The 21350-nt window shown below is 47.8% G+C and overlaps 1 protein-coding gene across 10 annotated transcripts in view; it reads right to left on the reverse strand.

The window, feature by feature from the left end:
• dnc (phosphodiesterase dunce) overlaps window positions 1–21350 on the reverse strand; it is a 696777-nt gene continuing 675427 nt past the window's right edge. For all 10 annotated transcript variants that reach the window (XM_070524785.1, XM_070524787.1, XM_070524784.1 and 7 more), the window contains 9 exons: window positions 10807–10908; window positions 10154–10209; window positions 9864–9976; window positions 9235–9325; window positions 8137–8504; window positions 6993–7254; window positions 5482–5759; window positions 4698–4880; window positions 1–4170 (listed from right to left, as the gene is read on the reverse strand). In XM_070524785.1, the coding sequence (XP_070380886.1) occupies window positions 3847–4170; window positions 4698–4880; window positions 5482–5759; window positions 6993–7254; window positions 8137–8504; window positions 9235–9325; window positions 9864–9976; window positions 10154–10209; window positions 10807–10908 (1777 nt within the window). In that variant the 3' untranslated portion in view covers window positions 1–3846. The remainder of the gene's footprint in view (window positions 4171–4697; window positions 4881–5481; window positions 5760–6992; window positions 7255–8136; window positions 8505–9234; window positions 9326–9863; window positions 9977–10153; window positions 10210–10806; window positions 10909–21350) is intronic.

Raw genomic sequence — 21350 nt, forward strand, 5'->3', positions numbered from 1 at the left:
GTACGTTTCTTCCATTTGTTTTTATTAAGACAGTGTGATCATAATGCTAATTCTAGGAACTCACCCGGAAAGCCAACATCCATCGGGTGTACAGGGGAGGTTTAGTAATGTGAAGGGGGCAAGGGGCAAAATGCGCGCTCGGCAGAAAAAAATCTGGATTTGCCGACGACCTGCGCATGCGTTCCACGCACACCGCAAAACATTTCGCAACTTTTCTGAAATTGTTTTTAGCACTTTGTTTTAGCCATTCGGAGAAGACTAGTTCACATACAACGGAAATCTGTAAAGTGTTAATAACAAAGGAGGGAGAGGCATTGCTGTTAGTATACATGTGACATACTAACACACGCTGAAATAAGACTGGCAAAAGGTAATAAAAACCTGAATGGGACTGTGAGGAAGCGCTGGTTGAGAGCGACCAACATGGCGTTCATTATTCTGCTGAAAACGGGAGCGTACGACGCACCCTTAACAGTGCGACACTGAAGGGTGTAATTTTTTAGTTTCTTTTTTGACACTTTGGCTAGAGCTTTCAAGGTTATTTTTCATTTCGTTTCATTTCATTAGAATGCAATCTCTCCTCAATGAGATGTACCTGTCTTTTTTCGGGAGCATTCGGGAAAGGCGAGACGCGAGAAAATATTTGGTGTTCGGCCAATGGCACCACAGTTTTAACCTTCGGGTATGCATACTATCTCTTACCCGTTCAATGTCGTACGCGAACGTAGCCGAGAGGTGTAGCGCCTGTGACATTTGCGAGCACAACTAAACAGCTTGTCGAAATTGCCACTGCGACATGCAACTGTTATATGCTGACATCCTGGCAGAAATGTCACTAACGCGACGCAAATACGGTGTTTCTTAACCACCTAATGCCGAGGAACAGCTGCGCTTTGTAATGGCGAATATAACAGGATGTCAGCGATAGAGATGCGACACCCGACTACGCCATGGAAAGGAGGTAATAGACAGAGTTGTAGCACGCACGTTATGCCAGATCTGGCTGTATTAAATAATAAGTGAAGATCCCTTCCCAAGCTGCCGAAAGAGTAGCTGGATTGTAGAATTTACAGTATGGCGAACTCCTTCTCATCGGCGTGAAATATTGCACCCTTCAGCGCATTTCGCTCCGCGTAGGCATTAAAATACACCCTTTACGATAATACCTTGTAATACCTGCAACAGCGAAATTCGTAATGCCGAGTTTTCATTTTGTATTTTCTGCTTTCATCAACGGTGCAGAAATTGCTGAGACGACACTGGAGATCTAAACAAGTGTTCTAACGCGTGCTTCTGCGTGTCTTCGCATTTGAATTCGAAGCCCGAAACAGCCGTTTTGTATCGGGCACGAACACACACACACAAAAAAAAGACACAAAAGAGAGTAAAACAAACGCGTCAAACACAACTCTTAGCTTATTTCTGTTTACTAAGGGACATCGTTATGCTCTCCTATACAGCAATGTGCACATGGATTCTGAGGCTCCGACTCATAGCCTTGCCTTTAACACTCAGCAAAAAGGGTAACCAACAAAGCAGCTTCCCTAAGATTCCTAAAGAAGAGTCTAGACACAACCTTTGGGGAGGAAAGTGCATCGTTGCATACACTCCCGTACTTTTTTTTCTTCTCCACACCCGGCTCCTCCTAAGAACCTTGTTTAGTTTTTCGCCGTGCAGAGCACTTATACACACCTATAACGACACCGGTTATCATGACGGAGTAGTCAGTTAATTCGTTAAGTTAATAAAGACGTCCCACCGTGAACGCTTTGTGCAAGGGAGCGTCAGCGACGGAACGAAAACAGTAAAAGCCATTCCAGGTAATAAACTCAGCCCCGGTTACAATGAGTAAAATTTCCCTGCCCACTTATCAAGAGTTTCTTTTCTTATATATATAAAGTGACCTGCAACTCGTCGCTTGCTACATCTCTCGCATAGGGCATGTCCACACACTTTCCACGCATAACAAGCAAACAGGAGATAGCGTGTATTTATGGAGTGAGAACTTCACACAACAAGTGTTCCACGAGTGTGGGTGGGGCGAGTTGGTTGGTGGGAAAGAATAAAATACGTCACTATCATCGTTTTCCCTCATTTTCTTTCTTCCGTTCTAACGCGTCGTCGTACTCTCTGCCTCATCACACACTCTCCAAAAATGCAACAATTCAACAACCCAGTGTCCTTTCGTATGAGTGTGTGTCCGTATACCCTCCTATAACTAGAAGTCAGAAGCGAGTGTCCCGCCCGTCTTGCCGCTTATGTACACGTACAATGTATTGCTCGTACTCGTTGAGGCCAAATACAGCGGCAGAAGCGGCGGTGACTTATAACGACATAAACACTCGCGCGTCACCTCTTGTCGTCCGCGTATGTATTCGTGTTTATCTTTTCCAGCTGCCTTGGTTTCTAAGAGCAGCCGCGAGTATTAAGTATATGTAACCGCTGAGCGACCCGGCTACCAACTTCGCCTCCCTGCCGTTCTCCCCCGCTGCAGGGATAGAGTGAAAGATGAGACACAACGTTCCACGGTCGAGTCTCGGAGCTCGTGGCTGCATCCTTACGTGTGTGTTCGTGCAACATCGGTCCATACTGAGTTCATCACCACGTCCACTTCACGGCGGCTCCGCGTGTTGCGGACACTGCAGCCCGACAACTGCCGACAGGCATCGTGCAGGGCGAACAAAAACTCGGTTAGTCGAGAGAGCGTCGCCGTGTCCTCTTTTGCCTGTCCGTCATGCTGTTGGTGAGGCTTTCACACACACACACACACACACTCACAAAAGTAAGGTGTCGTGTTCACAGTGGGCGCGGCGCAGACAACGTGCGATATGCCAAGTCTAGGTGGCGCTGTTGTTGCTATTTGCTGACTAGATGCACTGCTTTTCGCACGCTCGCGATAGGGGGCGCTCACACGAACGGCAATTCGCGTGTGCGGAGGAAGAGAAGAGAAGAACAGAAGCAAGCACGAGAGTAAGCTAGAAAACCAGGCGCTGCTTGGCAAGACGACGGCTTCAGATCCGGCGCCGGAAAGAAAGAAAGAGAGAGAGAGGAAAAAAAATGTTCGGACGGCAACGGCGCCACATTTGGCTTGTGTACAGATGCACATGCCTTTAGGTCCCACTCGCCTTCTATTTGGTTCGCATGGCACACTGAGATCCAGCGTGCGCGCTAGCTTGCTCATCAATGGTGCACGGAACAGCGAAATGCGAACGGGCGACAGACCGAGACGCTGACGGCACAGAGCGGCAGTTGTGGTGCCCGAGACGATGCACACAACACGTCGCGGCGCGGTTACATGAGTCACGGCACCAGCAGGGCTGTTTGCCACGCAGCGACGCACTACACACACAGGCACACAAACACGCACACAGCTGTCGAAGTCGTAGCCTACGAGGCGCAGCGCACTGGGTATTTATACGCGTACGACGACTCCTCCGGGAAACGGGGACCCCGGCGGGGGGATGGCGAGAACGTGCGAAAGGGCGGGGAGGCGGTGGACTTTTTTTTTTTGTCCCTTTCTTAAGAGTCAGGGCCGCAGTTAAGCAGCAGAGATGAGGTGGCGAGGTCGCGGTCCGACGTGACGCCCTCGGTCGAAGTCCTGCGCCTTCGGGCGCCGCCGCACCAGCGACTCAATAAGTTAAGGGTGGCGACGCAGCAGACCCGGAACCGGCCTAGCAAGCCCGCTGCGGCTCGCCCTGCCGCCGACGCGTTCTTCGTCGTAGCCGCCGGCTTCGTCGCCGTCGTCGGCGACGGAGACGTCGGCTGTGGCGGCGGCGGGGGGCGATCCAGTAGAAGTCTAGAGCACGCCTTCGTGCGGGCGTCTTGAGGAGCAGGAGTCGCCGGCTGCTAGCCGTCCGACGACGTGGGACTCTCCTCGCGGATGCAGTTGTCGTCGTCCTCGGGCTCCTCGATGGTGATCTGGAACTTTATCTTGTCCGCGGAACCGCCCTTGGCCTCGTCGTCGTCGTCGTCAACGGCGCCTTCTTCGTCACCGCCGCTGCCGTCGGCGGGTGCGATGTCGGGCACGCTGGACGTCGGGCTGATGGGGATCATGTTCTGGTACCAGTCGCGGTTCTCCTCCAGCCGGTCCAGGATCTCCTGGGCGTCCGGGTGCACCAGGTCGGCCCACGTCTCCCAGAGCGGGTGCGCGATGTAGTCGATGAAGCCCACCTGCGAAAATGATGTAGTGAGAAGCGGTACCAGTATTTCCTGCTTTTGGTGAAACCCCGTGTCAACACCAGAATAGGTTAGGCGGAACGATGGCCGACCAGGCACGCCCGGCTAATTCAGCCTTTTGCAACACCACCAACACCAGCGGCAGCGTGAGAAAACATGTTCAATGGCTGCCAAGAGAAATGAATTCCTGGACGCGCACGCGCATTAGGAGAGGCACGCTTCGAACTGCCGTGGTCGCACTGTACGCGTCTCAAATTCGATGCTTCTGATTCAGGTTGAAAATATGTTTACCATAATAGTATGGCTGCTGTTAAACGCAATATTGGGAAACAGCATGCTCGAGACGTGAGAAAAGAGAGAGGAAGACTAGTCAAGTTGAACTGTTTCTTTTTTCAGCCAGCCTGCTTGTGCCGCGAGCAAACTTATCGCGCGCAATTTTTCTAAGCTGCCTAAGCTATTCACCTGTAATTACACACACCTACTGGGTGAACTTAGTACGGTGTGCGTGACCGAGTACGCACCTGTGTTTTCTCGATGGTGGCCGTATGCCGATCGCACATGGGACTGATGTCGAGGTTCTCGGCGCGCTCCTTGTCGCCTTGCATGAAGAACTCGGACATGACCAAGTCAACCCACGTCCTGTACAGCTCTAGCGGCTTGGTCGGGTTGCTCAGGTCAGCGCAGTGGATCATGTTCTGTAACACCTGGACGGCACACACAGCAGGCATTTTAGGGCCTCCGTAGGTGGCACACACGTGTTCAGAGACCGCGTATACAGTGCAACGCGATGCCTGAAGCCAACGCTCACGCAGTGGTTTGATCAGGTCACCTTAGCACTGATCTGACAATGTGGTACTGTCTTTCATAGAAACCATACTACCTCACAGCAGTACCCGGAGCGACTTGCACTCTTTGTCGAGTCTGCCAAATTGGAGAAGCTTGCAATCAGTGGGCACGAACGTACCGTATCATGCACGCGTAAATAGCGCAACCAAAGAGTGGAGCGTCAGTCTCGGAAACCGAGTCCTGACAGAAACATGAACAAAAATACCGGATAAATTATTTTACTAATGACTATTTAATCCCAGGAGTGCGTGGGCCCAAATAAGCAGTTAATGGTGGTGTGTACAGCAACGGCCGAATTTACATTTCGCCTGGATGAAGTGCACTTTACAACACACCATAACGGATCACGAAGCATGGGAACATTGAAAAAGCAAGCAGTGTCCTTGCTTTCCTTCATTTTTTTTTTTCGGAAATGAAGTTCAATGCGAGGTATAAGAGATGGCTGGCTAAGTTCTTCACCTGTATCCTTTCGGTGTAGTTGTCGAGAAGGAGAACTCCAGAGCCGGCGACCTTCTTGGTTTCAACCATGGTCTTGAGATCGGCGAGCAAGCTCATGTGTTTAGACATGTCTGTGGCGAGGACCATGTCGATGACCATCTTACGCAGAGTGAGCCGCTGCTTTTTCGTGAGGTTCTCGAAGATGTTGCACGTCTCGTCCTGGAGCAGCTTGAATGAAACGGCCAGAGAGTGGTTCTCGAGCACTGACTCGTCGTTGTACATGATGGCAAGCTCAGAACCTGGTGTTCGGAGGGAGGGAAAAAACGCACACAATTTTTCGTGAGCATCAGCAAAACAACTAGAAGTCCAGTCTCACGTAGCAATCATATTAAACACCGTCTTTATTCAAGGCACCTTTCTGTCCCAAATCATGTCACTCACGGTAGACGTTCATCATGAAATGCAACATGTGACAGTTTTGCCAGAAGCTCTCACCGCCGATATTACAAGTCCTGACATTTCCCCAGAAGTGCTCAAAGCTTTCACGAGCAACGTTTTAATTTGTCATGGTGATTAGGACTAGGCAAATCGCTGTTCTTGGTAAGACTTTCATCTTACTGCTATGGATTGTTTTTTGGAAGACGAATTAAGCTCATTTTATGTCGTTTCAAAAATCGCGAGAGCGTTCTATGGCTCAACGAGGACAGGGCGCAGACAACAGCAGCACCAATGGCTTAATTGCCCTATCCCTAGACTGTTTAAATAGTACGAACTCGTCGATAGTTTATAAAAGCCCACAGGGTTCCAATTCTCAGACCCGTCGCGATGATATCGAGAGAGGAGGAGGAGGAGGAAAAAAAACTTTATTCTTGTCCTGTACAAGGTGTTGCCACCTACCTGGCTAGTCCCATGTTGGGACCGGGAGGTCAAGCCTCCTAGCCCTATCACGGGCGTACTGGACAGCCAGGACTTGAGGGATATGATCTGGAGATCTGATCATTTCTAAACACCGCTTCCGGGAAATGCCAGGGCCGAGCGACCCACACTCCCAGAGCATTTGTTCAAGCGTGCATATCTCCTTTTTGCATGCTTTGCGTATAATATCCATGTCTGCAATGTCATACCATTCCTTTATTTGTGCAGGTGAATAATAAGACTCTGTTTGTAATTGCCTAAGTGTAACTGCTTGTGCTCTGTTTAGTCTATAGTGAGGGGGTGGAAACTCCCTCCTTCCCATGTAGTAATGTTTTGTGTTTTCAATGTATGTAATGAACGTATCTCTCTGTAAGTTCTCCAATCCTGCAGAATCAAAACCATATCTAAAAGCGGCCCGGTCTGTAAGGTCGCGGGCGACGCTGTTGGCCGATTCATAGAGATGTGTCACTGCTTCTAGTTCACAGAGAGGACATGCACTGCGAGCTGTCAGAATAGTCACTTTCGGAGCGGTGGGATGAAACTGTATGATATTGCAATGTTATATGATCGCAGTCGACACGCCAAGTAGTAAGTTTAATGCATATACCACCACTTACTGGTGTTGATGAGGTACTGGTTGGTGACGCCTGGGTGGTCGACATCGTGGATGGCTCCGGCGAAGAGCGCTGCAAGAGTCTCGAGGTCTGTGAATACGGTGTCAAGCGCGGGCGACAGCAGCAGCACGTGTACGGACTGCGTGACGTCAGCCGCATGACTGCTGTTGTGGTACGGAACCTTCAGGTAATGGTCTTCCAGCGTCAACAGGAAGGTCAGGAACTTTTTGGACGAAATGTCGAACGTCTTAAGCAGGTCACGATCCTGAAAGAAAGGCCGTTTTCACGCGACGCGTGACGATTGACGAACCATATGCCCGGCGGAAACTGTCGCCAATGAAGTAAGCTTTTATGGGCGCAGCAGCCATTTTTGAACGCGCAGTTTATTCTCTCAATTTCACTCCGCTTACTCAAAGACAATATTTTGCTTAGCGAGCCTTTGCCTCGCAAAACACATACCCGACGGTTTCATACATGATGCCAGTAATACAGGACGTGGTTCACACTCCCTCCACCTAACATTCTGGTTTCCTAGTTATCTGTAGACGCAGTTGCATTACATAAAACTAGGCTCGTTATCATGACTAGCGTTGATAGACGTCACATATTCACAACATACCACCTGCAAAAGTTAGCCGAGTGCCAGTGAAAATGCGCAAGACCGCTTTCTTTCCGATTACGAGCTCTCTATGCGGTTTCCCAAATTTCAACATGGCAGGTTAATGCATGACATTACTTCGCGTACCAACAAAACGTTAACCGTCTTTGTGCCGATAAGTGATCGAAAGAAAAGATAAAAGTAAGACCAATAAAGCGGTGCTGTGTAATCTTTTCTTCTTCCCTACTGCACGAGCACTAGTCTGCTCTTGCTTGCGCCAGCCCCCGTCAAAATGTCAAAATTTTGTAGACACACGCCACGCTTAACAGAATGTGTCGCAGGACCCGATTTGCAATGCTCTTTCAGCACGTCTGGTGCTGCGAAGCTTAGCTGTGTGAGGACCACTGAATTCTCCACAGGGGCTCGACTATCTGCGGCAAGACGTCAGATGTTGCCACCTTGAAAACATTTAAAGAAGGCTGCACTGACTGGTCCGTGCCTAAACCATCCTCTAGCTCGCGGCCGCAGACGCACAAATGCTGCGCTCACCTTGAATATGGTGTAAGTGACGGCGGTGAGAGGCTTGCCTCCTGAGTACTCGGCCACCTTGAAGATGTTGCAGCCCCAACGGTCGAGATCCTGGAGGACGAGTCCGAGTTCCTGCTCGCGGGGCGTCTCGACGCCGTACTTGGGCAGCGTGGTGAGGCTGTTGGTGTGATGCAGGGAGCGCCGGATGCCCGAGATCTGGGACATGGCGTCGGACGGACGATGCTGGCGCGTCTTGCCGCCGCCGCCGCCGCCGCCGCTGCCAGGGACCCCGGGAACCGATCCTGGCGCACCCGCCACGCCGGTTACGGCGACCGTTCCGCCGCATTCTTCGGGCCGCAAAACCTGCAGGTCTACGTCCTGGACCTTGTCTGCGCACCCCCAGAACAGAATGTCCGTCCCAGTCAGACACGTGCTTGTGTGTACAGGAACGGCGTTACACAATCCGGTGACGAAAGATGGACAAAGCGGCACGCTTCAGACACCATGTCGGTGAGAAAAAAATTCAAATAGAACTATTTCAGAAGCAGAGAGGTCGGCCTCGAATTGACCCTCTTAGCCGGATTTCTTGCCTCGGCGGAAATGTCTATAGACGGGGTTATGCGGGTGACGATGAGGAAAGAAAGCAGGGAGGGAATAAATATAGGCGTATGATAGATCAGCCGCGAGTCAGGACCCGTGCTACTCAGGAAAGCAAGTGATTTGGCAGAGTAAGCTGTTGTGGAAATTCATATGAGGGTAGAGTGAGTGACTAAGTAAAGACTTTATTTGAAAACAAGGTATTGACGGATGACCTTGTTAGGTGGTTACGAGCCCCTGGGGCCGGGCGGCTTCTTCAGCTCTTTTGATGACCTTGGCCAGCAAGTCAGGTTGGAGCTGAGCAACACGGCCTCCCACTGCTCAGTATTACTTATATCGTGATTTGTGTGATTTTTTGCTGGGCACGACCACATAACATGGAACAGATCCGTTTAAACGTGACAAATTCGTTCGTGAAAAATTCAATAGCGTCCACAGGATGTGGTGAAGCGAAGGCAGGTGAGTCGTGCGACTGGAGCAATACGTATATGCACATCATGTAACGGGTTCGCGCCAACTTACCCAAGAATGTGTTACAGATGTACTCGGATATCTGGCTCCCCGACTTCGACTCCGAAAAATGGCTCAGTTCCTTGTTGAGCATGCGCTTGAACTGCGGATGGGAAAAAGCAGAAGCACACACGCGGTTCAGAACAAAACAAAATCTCAGTTCCAGTTCTCAGAATGCCCAGTGCGTACAGAACGTCCTTTTCTCTGCAAAAACGCACAGGTTTCTGGGCATATTAGAAAGCTTTAGACCACATGCACAATACAGTTTGCGAAATACCGAAACAACAGAGCCCTCAAGGGCAGCAACGAAGGTGGCGACATCACGTGGCGGTTTATTGAACCACAAAGAATCATAATTGCTGCTTTCTGCTGTTCTAGTTCAAGAGAGAAAAAAAAAGAGACCCTATAAGTTCCTTATTATCTTGCTTCAGGCACCTTCACGGGCTCAGCTAACTTGCACACTGCCTGTAACTAATAACTGCAATAAAATCTTTATGTGCGCTATGGTTCAATATCAACGTTGCAAGGTGGCGCGCACCGCCAGCGCTGCTGTTGCCGTCTACGACGTAGGTATTTTGTAAATGGTAATATGCTATATAGACGCGCTAAGACCCTCTGTTAGCGAGGCCACGAGAACTCACTTTGCTCGAAGCCATGTCTCCTACGGATCTGTGAGACTGTATCGTCTCCAGTTGCTCGAGGCACCACTCCAGCTCTTTCACAGTGGACGACGCCATCTGGCTGTACTCCTCCTCTGAAAAAGGCGAATGGTCCGGAAGAAAGTCAGTTTTCATTACATTGCACTAAGAAGGGACGTGGACGACAAGACAGTGCGCACGAAGGCGTCACGAGCAATCAAACACTAAATAAGGAATTGCTTCTGCTTGAGATTGTCAAATTATGCAGCAGATAAATAACAACGTGCAATCACCTGATAGAGAAGATCCGCTTGTGTTTGTGCCAGGTGAACCGGATGGCATCTTCATTCTGCGAAGAATTGCCGAAAGTTACGCACAGCCACATCGTAGATCAGAGGAAGGCTCTGTAACCAGTGTGTAATATACTGCATGTACCTGTGATATCTCGTATCCCTAACATACGGTGTGTGGCTGAACAAAGAACAACGTTAAAAGTGCACAAGAGGGTTCATGGTGCTTAAAACAGTTACTGCTTAAACCGGCGACGCATCTCCTAGTTTCTTTAGAGCGCTAGGATTTTCTGACAAGCTGGGTAACCTACAATATGCGTTAAGCAGGAGTCTAGAGAAACGCCACCAAATTATCCGAGGGAGATAAGCGTTATCCTGAACGTACGAAGTAAAATGGCGCGCTATGACACTTTTTTTAAATAACGCATTTTCATCATGTAACGACGCACAGTGCACAATTACGCGCGACGAGCCAATTTACCCTAGTCATAAAGTACATATTCCTACGTGTTTCTAAAATTAAGTGCGGTAATACGCCCATAGACCAAGGGAGTTGCGCTCGCTAGTGATAGGTTACAGGAGTTCCAGTATCTGTCGTTGTACGGTAGAATAAAACATTAGCAGCGATAAGGACATACAAATAGGATAACACTCACGTGGGTGGGACGTCCTTGGTGAGATGCTTAATGTTGTTCAGCACGCTACGTAGTGAGGCCAATATTTGAGCAAACGGGGTCACGATCTGGTCTTCGCCATGCCTGCGCAAATCGAAAAAAAAAGAGAAAAAAATGAAAAGTTTAGTTGATTCACCAATAATCTGAGCAAAAAGGCATTGAAGAACGACACTTCATAATTTTATGGGCAGAGTTAGCGAAACCGCTAAATCATTCCTACAGACCGTAACGTTGAAAAACACTCCAAGCAGGTCGGCTCACAAAATAGAACAGGGTCTTCCGTTCAGCCAATACAAATCCTATACACTGTACACTACGGCACTACAATTAGCTCATCGTTTCTTGGAGCTCGACTTTCACCACGCACACTTTTTTATTATACTTTTGGATTATTTTCTGTTGCAACACTGCAGTAGGTCGGAGGATCCTAGCCGCTCAGTTATAAGTCATCCTTCCCAAGCTATGCGGGGAAAACATTACGAGGGAAAACCTAAAGGAGCAGACGACCTTCAATCGCGATGCTCCATCGAAGACAGCAAATCCAGGGAGCCCACTCGGCGTTACGAAAGACCTTCCTCCCACCATACCCTTGCTGAAAGCAACGAACACGAGTCGACAGACTCCGACGAAGCCGCCATTAAAATTTATTGCGGCACTCAACGAAAACTTTGTAAAGAAATTATCTACATATTTTTTTATATAAATACCATGGATCTAGGCATTATCCTAAGACAATATTATCCAGACATTATTATACTATAAGACATTATCCTCACAATTCTGTGCGGCGATTTCTGTTTCGCTAGTCAAAGGGACGGAAATTTGGAAGCTAACAAAGAAGCTCGAGAACAAGTTAAGGACCGCGAAAAGAGCGATGGAACGAGATATGTTAGGCGTAACGTTAAGAGACATGAAGACGGCGGTGTGGATCAGAAAGCAAACGGGGATACCCGATATTCTAGTTGACATTAAGAGTAAAAATTGGAGCTGAGCCGACCATGTAATGCATAGAAAGGATAACCGATGCACGATTAGATTTACGGAATGGGTTCCACGAGAAGGGAAGCGCAGTCGAGGACGGTGGAAATTTAAGTGAGTTGATGAAATTAGGAAATTTGCAGGCGCAAGTAAAAATCAGCCAGCGCAAGACAGGGGTAATTAGTGATCACTGGGAGAGGCCATCGTCCTACAGTGGTCATATAAAAAAAAATATAGGATGATGATGATGATGATGACTAATTTTCTCCCTATCTTTTTAAGTATACCACCTCCCCTCCCCCCTTCCCAATCACTCATGGTAGCCGCTGCTACGCTTGTGTTATTTCACTTTCAGTAAATTCTTCACAGAAATTCTACACAAAGCAACCTGAAGTCACGATAACATAAATGACGCTTCATGCGGGTAATTTATTTATACAAAGCTGGATATACTAGCCCTATTGTACGTTCTTGTATCTTTGTGATGAAGAGGTCATTAGATAAATAAAGAATGAAACGGAAGGATTAAAGACGCGGCGCAAGCAGCAAGAAGGTGCGATCAATAAGCGCATTATTTACGCCTGGGGGTTAGCGCTTGGGTTAGCGGAATGGCTAAGCATGAAGTGCGCAGCTCGTTTGTCTCACCGAGCACTTCGCCGAAACTGAGGTTGGGGGTTTGGGTTGCAATGGAGAGAAGGCTCTGAACTCCACGCGCGCTCGACCTTCACGTAGCCCTCGGGGCGCCGAAGGAGCATTTTAGGCGAATTTCCCCAGGGGGGGGGGGGGGGGGGGGGCAGGGGGGGCGAGGGGGAGCACATCTGAAGACGACCCGCCGGTTGATGTACAACCGGGTCTTGCTATGTGTAGGCTTCGCCTATAGTAGCGCGGCCTCAAGCCTCTACTATACTTGGCAGTAACCCGCTAAGCTAGCTGCTGCTCCTATACTAGAGAGAGAGAGAGGGGGGAAACCATGTGACCGACCACGGCCGACTCTCCGTGGGGCATCGTGCTTGTTCGAGAACGAAGCGTGAAGTTCTCCAGAAATAAGATGGAACGAGATTCGCGCGGTGCTTTAGGAGTAGACGAAATGGCGGTTGATGGCGAGGCGCGTTAAATGAGCGGTACGCGTACAGAACTGAAGACCTCAAAGCACGCTGCCAGTTCCTTTTCATTTATTTTTATTTAGCACCTCGGAGGTCTTTTTTTTTTTTCAAGGACTTAAGCCGCCAGCGAATGCGCGATCGGTGGAGGCCGCAGAGCGCATGCGCAGTAGGTCACGGAGAGTGCATTGCGAAACGCTTTTAAATGTGTGCTGCGGACGCCCGACGACAACGCCGCGACATCACCTAGAGCTCGTCGATCTCACCGCTACCGGGCCCACTTCACGCGTTTTTCAAGTTCCACTTCTTAAATATATATTTTGCTCGCATGTTAAGAAAGCGCGCACTCATATTCACCAGGCTAAACCAGTGAAGATGTGTAAGTTAAAAGGTGTGCTGACGCAAACGAGCTGCGGGGCCAGGCAAAAACTCAGCTAGAGCGGAAAATAAATGCATATAAAGGGTGGAGAGAAGGCAGACTTGAGTACTGTAGTCGAAGGAAAAAAGGAATCAAAAAGGAGAAAAAAACGCCGAGCGGCATGAATATGTGAATGAAGGAAAAAAGTTAAGGAAGCAAGCAAGGAAAGCATGACAAGAGGGAAGTAGGGAAGTAATGAACGAAACAAGGATGGTGGGGAAAAGTGGCAAGAGGTAGTTAAGGAAGGAACGAACAAAGAAAGAAAGTAAAGCAGGAAGCAAGCTAATGAATACAACTATGAAAGAAAGGAAGTAAGGACGGAAGGAAGAAAGCAAACAAAATTGAGACGCAATCAGCGAGGTCATGAAAGAATGAAGTGAGAAGGGAAGGGCTCAGACAAGAAGGAAATGAAAAAAAAAGAAAGGCTGGGAAGCAGGGAAGGAATGAAAGAAGGAGGGAAGAAAGGGCAATAAATGACGTCCAGGAAAGAGAGGAAGGAAGGAAAGAGAGAGGTGAAACGGCAAGGAAGGAAAGGAAATAATAGCAGCAAAGAAGTGGCCGAAAGAATAAACACCTTGAGCTATGCAGTGGGGCGTATTTCAGAGCAGTTCTATACTTTCTATGCCGTATATTCTGTTGAGACTCGTTGCTCGGTACGTTTCGAAGACAGCGGGCGGTCCGCTGCCCCGCGTTTAATATACGGTCTCGCTGGGATCGCAGTGTAACTTTTCAGAGTCAATATATACGAGCGCACCGGGAACTGCTCCAAAAATTGCCTCGTCGAAGCACGATAGCGTGTTCCTCTACACGTAGGAATACGCGAGGACGTTCTGGAGAAAACGAACGGGGTGCGGAAGAAAAACAAATAAAGCCTTATACCTAACGAGCGGTGCCGCCCTCAATATCTTCGCGAACCGCTCGCGGCAAAGTAGCTGCGATGATAGCGGCGGGAAAGGCGAAGTGCCACTTTCTACGACACCCGTAACCAAGAAATGGAACGAGAGGATTCGTACGTTTCGAAGACTTAAATATTTAGATAACGCTGTCCAGACAGGTCAAGTACACAGAGCGTTAAGTAATCGACGCAATATGTGCAAGTAATGCAACAGCTGGGTGCTGACGCGACAAAATGGGAGAGACGTAATAAACAAGCTGCCGAAAGAGTTCTAGCAGATAGTGCGGCACGATGGAGGCGGCGCTGGGATTGGTACGGCTGCACTCCTCGCCTAAACACCGAACGCAGCTTCAAAACTGGGAAAGCATAGCGAGCACACTACTGCGAGCAAGGTTCTCGGTTTACGAGAGTTCTTTACTATGAAACAAAATCTCGTTCGGCGTGCACACCACCTGTACATACACAAAAAAGAGATCTTCGTAAAAATGTACAAAATGATCCCTTTCAATAGAACTGGCCGTACGTAACACGAACGCCAAACGTGTACTCCGTGGGCGAGCTATCGTTAAGCACCAGTTCATAGTGGCATACCTAGTAGCGAATCTTCTCACCGCAGACAGTCACAACGCATTGCATTCGCGTCGTTAACACTACGTTTGGATAACATTTGCCTTAATATCTGCGCGAACTTCAAAGAAAGCTTCGCTTAATACCGATTTCTACATATGCGCGGGATGCACCCAATTTTTGTTTCAATATGTATGTGAGGACTTATTTGCAGAATATATTTTGAGTAAGTATGAGTAACGCGAAGTTCCATAACTTCGGCAAATCATTGCTTCGTAGGCGGGGATCAGAGCGTTGCTAGTTGCAGGTGGGCCTACGGCCTCGCAAGCTGCCGGCAATTGCTCCGCCCGAGTGCCGCTTATGAACTGCGGTAGAGAAGAGTCACGCTAAAGTGCACTTTCCCGGCATTAAAACGATTCCTGGAGACAGCGGCATTGTTGGTCGCTATTAAGGGACGTAAAAAAAAAGGAACGTCTTGTTTATAACAGTTTTTATTTTCACTGTCACTGTGTATATGTGACATTACTGTTCTTCCCATCGTTGCTTTGATAGCGTCTTGGTAATGTCGCGAGGTAGCTTTGGCTGCTATGTGAGGACGTCATCATGCTTGCACTAACTGTTGTTATGCTTTCTCCTATAAAACAATGCGCATATAGTATACAAAACTATGTACGCAATTGTACACCACTTGTTCAAGGGCAAACGACTAGTGGACGCCGATCCTTTGTCAACATTACCTTCCAACATGCCAATAAAAAATATAAAAATCGCGTTATGCTCTGAAGCCCGTCACGGCATGTACAGGAAAGGCAACTGCTTTTTAATTAACTTTGTGGCTGAAGCAAGGTGCACACGAAAGAAAGAAAGAAAGAAAGAAAGAAAGAAAGAAAGAAAGAAATGAATGAAAGAAAGCAATGAAAGAAAGCAATGAAAGAAAGCAATGAAAGAAAGCAATGAAAGAAATGAATGAAAGAAATGAATGAATGAATGAATGAATGAATGAAAGAAAGAAAGAAAGAAAGAAAGAAAGAAAGAAAGAAAGAAAGACAGACAGACAGACAGACAGACAGACAGACAGACAGACAGACAGACAGACAGACAGACAGACAGACAGATAGATAGATAGATAGATAGATAGATAGATAGATAGATAGATAGATAGATAGATAGATAGATAGATAGATAGATAGATAGATAGATAGATAGATAGATAGATAGATAGAATGAATGAATGAATGAATGAATGAAGATAGATAGATAGATAGAACGAAAGATAGAAAGAAAGAAACAAACAAACAAACAAACAAACAAACAAACAAACAAACAAACAAACAAACAAACAAACAAACAAACAAACAAACAAACAAACAAACAAAGAAAGAAAGAAAGAAAGAAAGAAAGAAAGAAAGAAAGAAAGAAAGAAAGAAAGAAAGAAAGAAAGAAAGACTGAATGAATGAATGAATGAATGAATGAATGAATGAATGAATGAATGAAGATAGATAGATAGATAGATAGATAGATAGATAGATAGATAGATAGATAGATAGATAGATAGATAGATAGATAGATAGATAGATAGATAGATAGATAGATAGATAGATAGATAGATAGATAGATAGATAGATATAGATAGATAGATAGATAGATAGATAGATAGATAGATAGATAGATAGATAGATAGATAGATAGATAGATAGATAGATAGATAGATAGATAGATAGATAGAAAAGAACACTTGACAAAACACATAAGTCCCCTTACCCGTGTATCCAATAATAGGAATATATGGCGATCAGATATAAAAACCTCTATGTTCCCGAAACTCTTGGACGAAGGAACTCGGAGAACTTTTCCTTTTTTTTCTATTTCCATCGCTTTCTTTTCAAGAGACCAGGCACAGCGCAAACACAACTTTGAGCGGTGACACGGAGGTCGACGGTACACACTCCGGCACGCGGAATGCAAACACGTCGTCGCTCTTATTTGCGCCTCCTCGGTGTTTGCTGCACGGACGAGACCGTATTGGTCGATTCCTTTCTAGTACGTCACTTCTTGGAGGGCACTTTCCGCACGCGCAGTCACCAGACGAATGGGTTGAAAGCGATCAGAAAGAACTCTGTAGTTACTCACACCATGTCAAACCTAACCAAACTGCGCATCACCACGGCACGCTGCAACTCCAACGCAAGCGAAAGAACCACACTTTTATCCTCCTTTCATTAATGACCATCAGAATAAGGAGATATCTCGTGCCTGTTCGGCGAATAAAATATATATTACGTTTACTTTACTGCGCAGATTTCAGTTGACCATATCGCATGATAAGAAGTCGTTAGGGAAAGTCTTCGGAAGCGATATTCATTCTCGAACATGGCTTTGAGTTTCAGAAAGGACATCACTATAGTTAACCGCACGGTTACTTCTGATCAGTTGCGAGGCAAAGATTTGCTCGAGGTACCCTTTCTTCGCAAGGCCAGCCGTGACATGTCATATGTCCCATATCTAGTGACAAAAAGGCCGATACCATCGGGAAAGTATTACATTTATTTTAGCTTCTTGAGCCATTCAAATCTGAGTCAGCTTATTCTCTGCTATTGAATGAGGTACGGCTTCAGTGTTTCGAATGCAGGACGATATCGCTACATGTTCGTCGCAAAGCTGCCTCGACCTCCGGTTGACAAGGCGGTAGTCGGTGACGACGACTTATATGAACGTCATATTTTCTCTGAAGAAGGAAAAAAAAGCACCTTAGGTGATGCAGAAGGATGTTGCATGGCATGAAAAACGGGGAGTGCCCAGTGTTGCATAGTAGTGAGTCAAACATCCTTTTCGCTTATCTAACGGAGCTCCTTTAAGGTGCAGGATATCTTTTCAGTTGTAACGCTTACGTGGCGTTTGCGTATACGAAACGACGTTTGCCAACACCAGTGGACGTCCACAGATGCATTGCTCTCTGACGCAAGTGGCGGCATTTGTGGCAGGCGGTATAGACGTAGCCATAAGATCAGCGAAAAGAAAAAGAAGGTCAAGTGGATAACTTTGCAATAGCGTTCCCCAGAAAAATGTGCAGTGACATTCAAGAGTGTACGCTTGAAACATTAGTTCACTGACGGCATCAGACAGGAGAACGAAAGGAAACAGATGAAAGCCTGAATATGCGAATACGAAGCTTGCGGAAAAGTCGAAACCTTGCGAGCGCATTTCCCCGAGTTTCCTTTGAAGTAGGAGGAACCTAACTGGTATTACTCTTCAACTACAATGATATAAGCTTAAACAGTAAATCAGTAAACAGCACGTAGATTCCAAACTTATGACCTGTATGCTTGCATGCTTAGGTATATCGCCAGGCAAACAACTTAGTATGCATTTTAGAATGTATCATTAATTCTCTTAACTATGAGAGAGTATTTCAATATTCGTTATATTTTGACGGCTGAAGTTCTGTATACGAAGGAGCAAATCTCTGTGCTTTTAAACAATGCGAGAAGCAGTTTCATTTGCTTTTATTTAATGACACGCAGAATAACGTTCATGCAATACGGAGACTGAAATAATAAAGTTGATTTTTAGTTTTGTCTAGCTACCGCCCATAACCATTATCCGGCCCGTTGCAAGTCCAAACGGTTCTGCAAAAGGTTGACTACGCCCATCGTGCAGGGACATAATTTAGGCGGGCGACTGAATAAGATAGAATTAAGAAACAGTGAGCTAGCCACGCGCGGTTTGTATGCGTAATCGATACAGCGCGTATCACAAGAAAGTACAGCGGCATGCATTGTCCAAGAATACCGAAGCGGTGACGTAAGTGCAAGGATTCGCGATCTCTGTGCACGCAGTTGTTTCGAGAGCAACACAACAGCAGCGAACGCAACGCCAGTTGTAACACATCCCACACAGTCACAAAAAGTTTCCGTTGCACTTTTGGCGCCGGTTAATTGACGACCCGTCGTTCGGCGCCGAACGAACCAACAGAGCTGAGCTTCGACCCGGCGGGCTTGTGGTGGGCGTTCGATTAAATCACGGCCGGACACACATTACGCGACCGACGCGTTTAGCTTCCCTTATCGCGAGTAAGGAAACAAGTGAAAGAGAGGAAAGAAACACGAACGCATTGTTCTCAACCTACGCATTTGTAACCTTTTGTGCCGATACCTACGCGACACCGTGCCTATGTCTCTCTACCTACACCCCTCCCCCCCCCCCACTTTTTTTCCCTTATACGAGCCAGAACAAAAGAGAAAATTAGATGTGTTCCTACTCTCAACCTACGAAGAGGTAACCTTCCCGCAACACGTACGCGACGCTTAGATAAAAGAAAGGTCCCTCGCGTGCCGTCAGTGGAAGTGACAAGTGCCGCGCACTATACCTGCTGCTGACGGACTTCGCGCTGAGCCTTAGGGTAAGGAGGAAAGTAAGAGGAGAGAAAGAGTGTGTGTGTCGCGAATACACTACAGCGACCACAAGTGCTATACTGTGTATATGCCAATCACACACTCCCCGGAGGACGTTTAGACGCAGCGAGTAACCGCGTGAGAACTATAGTATATACAAAACGGCGGCGACCGGGTTTCCTATATATCGTACGGGTGTGGTTTACCCTGAAGTTTCGTGACACGGCCCATGACGGTCAAAGTACACTACATATTGGAAGCTGCAGAAACACGCGGTGGCGACACGTGGGTTATCCAGGAAGTTGGGGCAAATGAAGATGAAAAAGAATCGCTCGGGTTGGGAATCGATATTTATCGCGAAAGGTGTCAGCGCTCGACTCGCGACACATAATTTACCCAGGGGAGAGGTGCAAAGCTCACCGCGAGCCTCGTTTAACGAATGCTACAGGGTTGCTGAAAGGAGGGAAATAAAAGTGAAAAAGAGTGCTTGCGATGCACGATTCGCGGATGCGCGGCGCTTCTCACAGGTAACTGTGGCCCGTGTTTCCGAAGTGCTGCGACCTTGATTGCGGGAAGGGATAGCTATACACAACCAGGTGAGGCAGCTGAATCCCCCCCCCCCCCCCCCCCACCACCACCCCCCGCCTCTGCTTGTCTGCCCCTCCTCCCCGAAATATCTGTGTACCAGGATGCCACCTGTCCTCTGCTTTCCGCTGCCCACCTCCGTGGTCACTTGCGTACCACCTTCGAAAAACATTGCTGGATACGCCCCTAACCAGGACGGATAGTCTCAGAATATTCGAAGCTTCCCATTAAATTCGGTATGCTTACACGACTACTGGTTTTTATACCGTGTGTCCCGACTAACGTTAGTCAAGCTGTTCAACGAAAAGGGTATTTCAAGAACGCGGTGCAAGATACGATTTTAGGACCTACGGTGTTCGGTCGTCAGCTCGGATAACGTTAGCTGGGACAAGCTACAGTAAAAAGTGACGAAGTACTGCCATTATCTTAAAATCACAGCACCGAACTCGCTGTGATGGTGCGGACAACGTGCAGACGCCCACCATGATCGACCGGCCCGATGCCCGGGACTCTGTGTCCGCGCCCTTTTCAGTCGGGGATTACTCGTTCCCGCCGAAAACCGGGGCGAGAAATCGCGGGACTGCGCCGTGCAAGCGGCCGTGACATATAGAGCGTCCGGACCAAGCTTCCCGCTCGCCTTTTTCTATCGACCGGTCGCCTTTGGCAAACAGGAAGGGGGGGGGGGGGCGGGGGGATTCGGGCAGATAATCGGCCGCACAGATATGTATAGCATCTTCGTTGCCGGGGACGCAGGAGCGAGGGCGCTATTCATCGAACGAACCGCGAGCCGCTTGGAACGGCTCCAAAGAGAACGCACCGTTTACAGCGCGCAGCTGGTCGGAGGGTTGTTCAACCAGCCGCGAAACACCGTTTCAAGGACACGTCCGTTCTTGCAAACAGTTTCTGGGGGACAGAAGACGCACGTGAGTTCTAGGGACAACAAATAACAGTAACTTATCACTCTGGTATCAGACCACTACTGACGAAAATGATTAGCGCAACAAAAAGACAACACACACAGGAAGGGAAGACACGAGATAAGCGCCCATTAGGTTATCTGCCTGCTGATAGGTGACGCGACAACTTTCAGAGCTATAAATTCGAAATTTCTCAAAATGAAAGGCATGAATAATAAAGTTTTACCTGGGAAAGACACAACGCAAGGGTGGATTCGTAGAACCATTCCAGCAGTTAACATTGTCTCGCGCTTAGAAACTTGCACCAAGTTCAACTATCAAGCGCGAGTTGCGAAGATACAGCCATCTACAGCTGAAAGCCCGACCTATACGTATATTTGCTTGCTATTTAGTTAGTGTAAATAAGACTCGTACGAGCAACACACGTACGCTTGGCGCTTTCGCGTTAAAAAGCAGCGGTGCGATTAGTTTATTCGCTTAACCAAAGTTATAGCGCGACTATTGAAGGTCCCGCGATTTTTATAGCTATCCCGTGCGCAGTTTTATTTTCCCGCGTGCATGCTGGAAGTGCCGCAAATGGCGCCATGAGACGAGTAGCGAGCGAGCAGCAGAAAACGGCGCCGACAAGGACATCAACGAAAGAAACACAAGCGATGACTTCCGAGTGAGTTGGA

This window comes from Dermacentor albipictus, chromosome 9 (genome assembly GCF_038994185.2).
Source record: "Dermacentor albipictus isolate Rhodes 1998 colony chromosome 9, USDA_Dalb.pri_finalv2, whole genome shotgun sequence".
Taxonomy (NCBI): Eukaryota; Metazoa; Arthropoda; class Arachnida; order Ixodida; family Ixodidae; genus Dermacentor; species Dermacentor albipictus.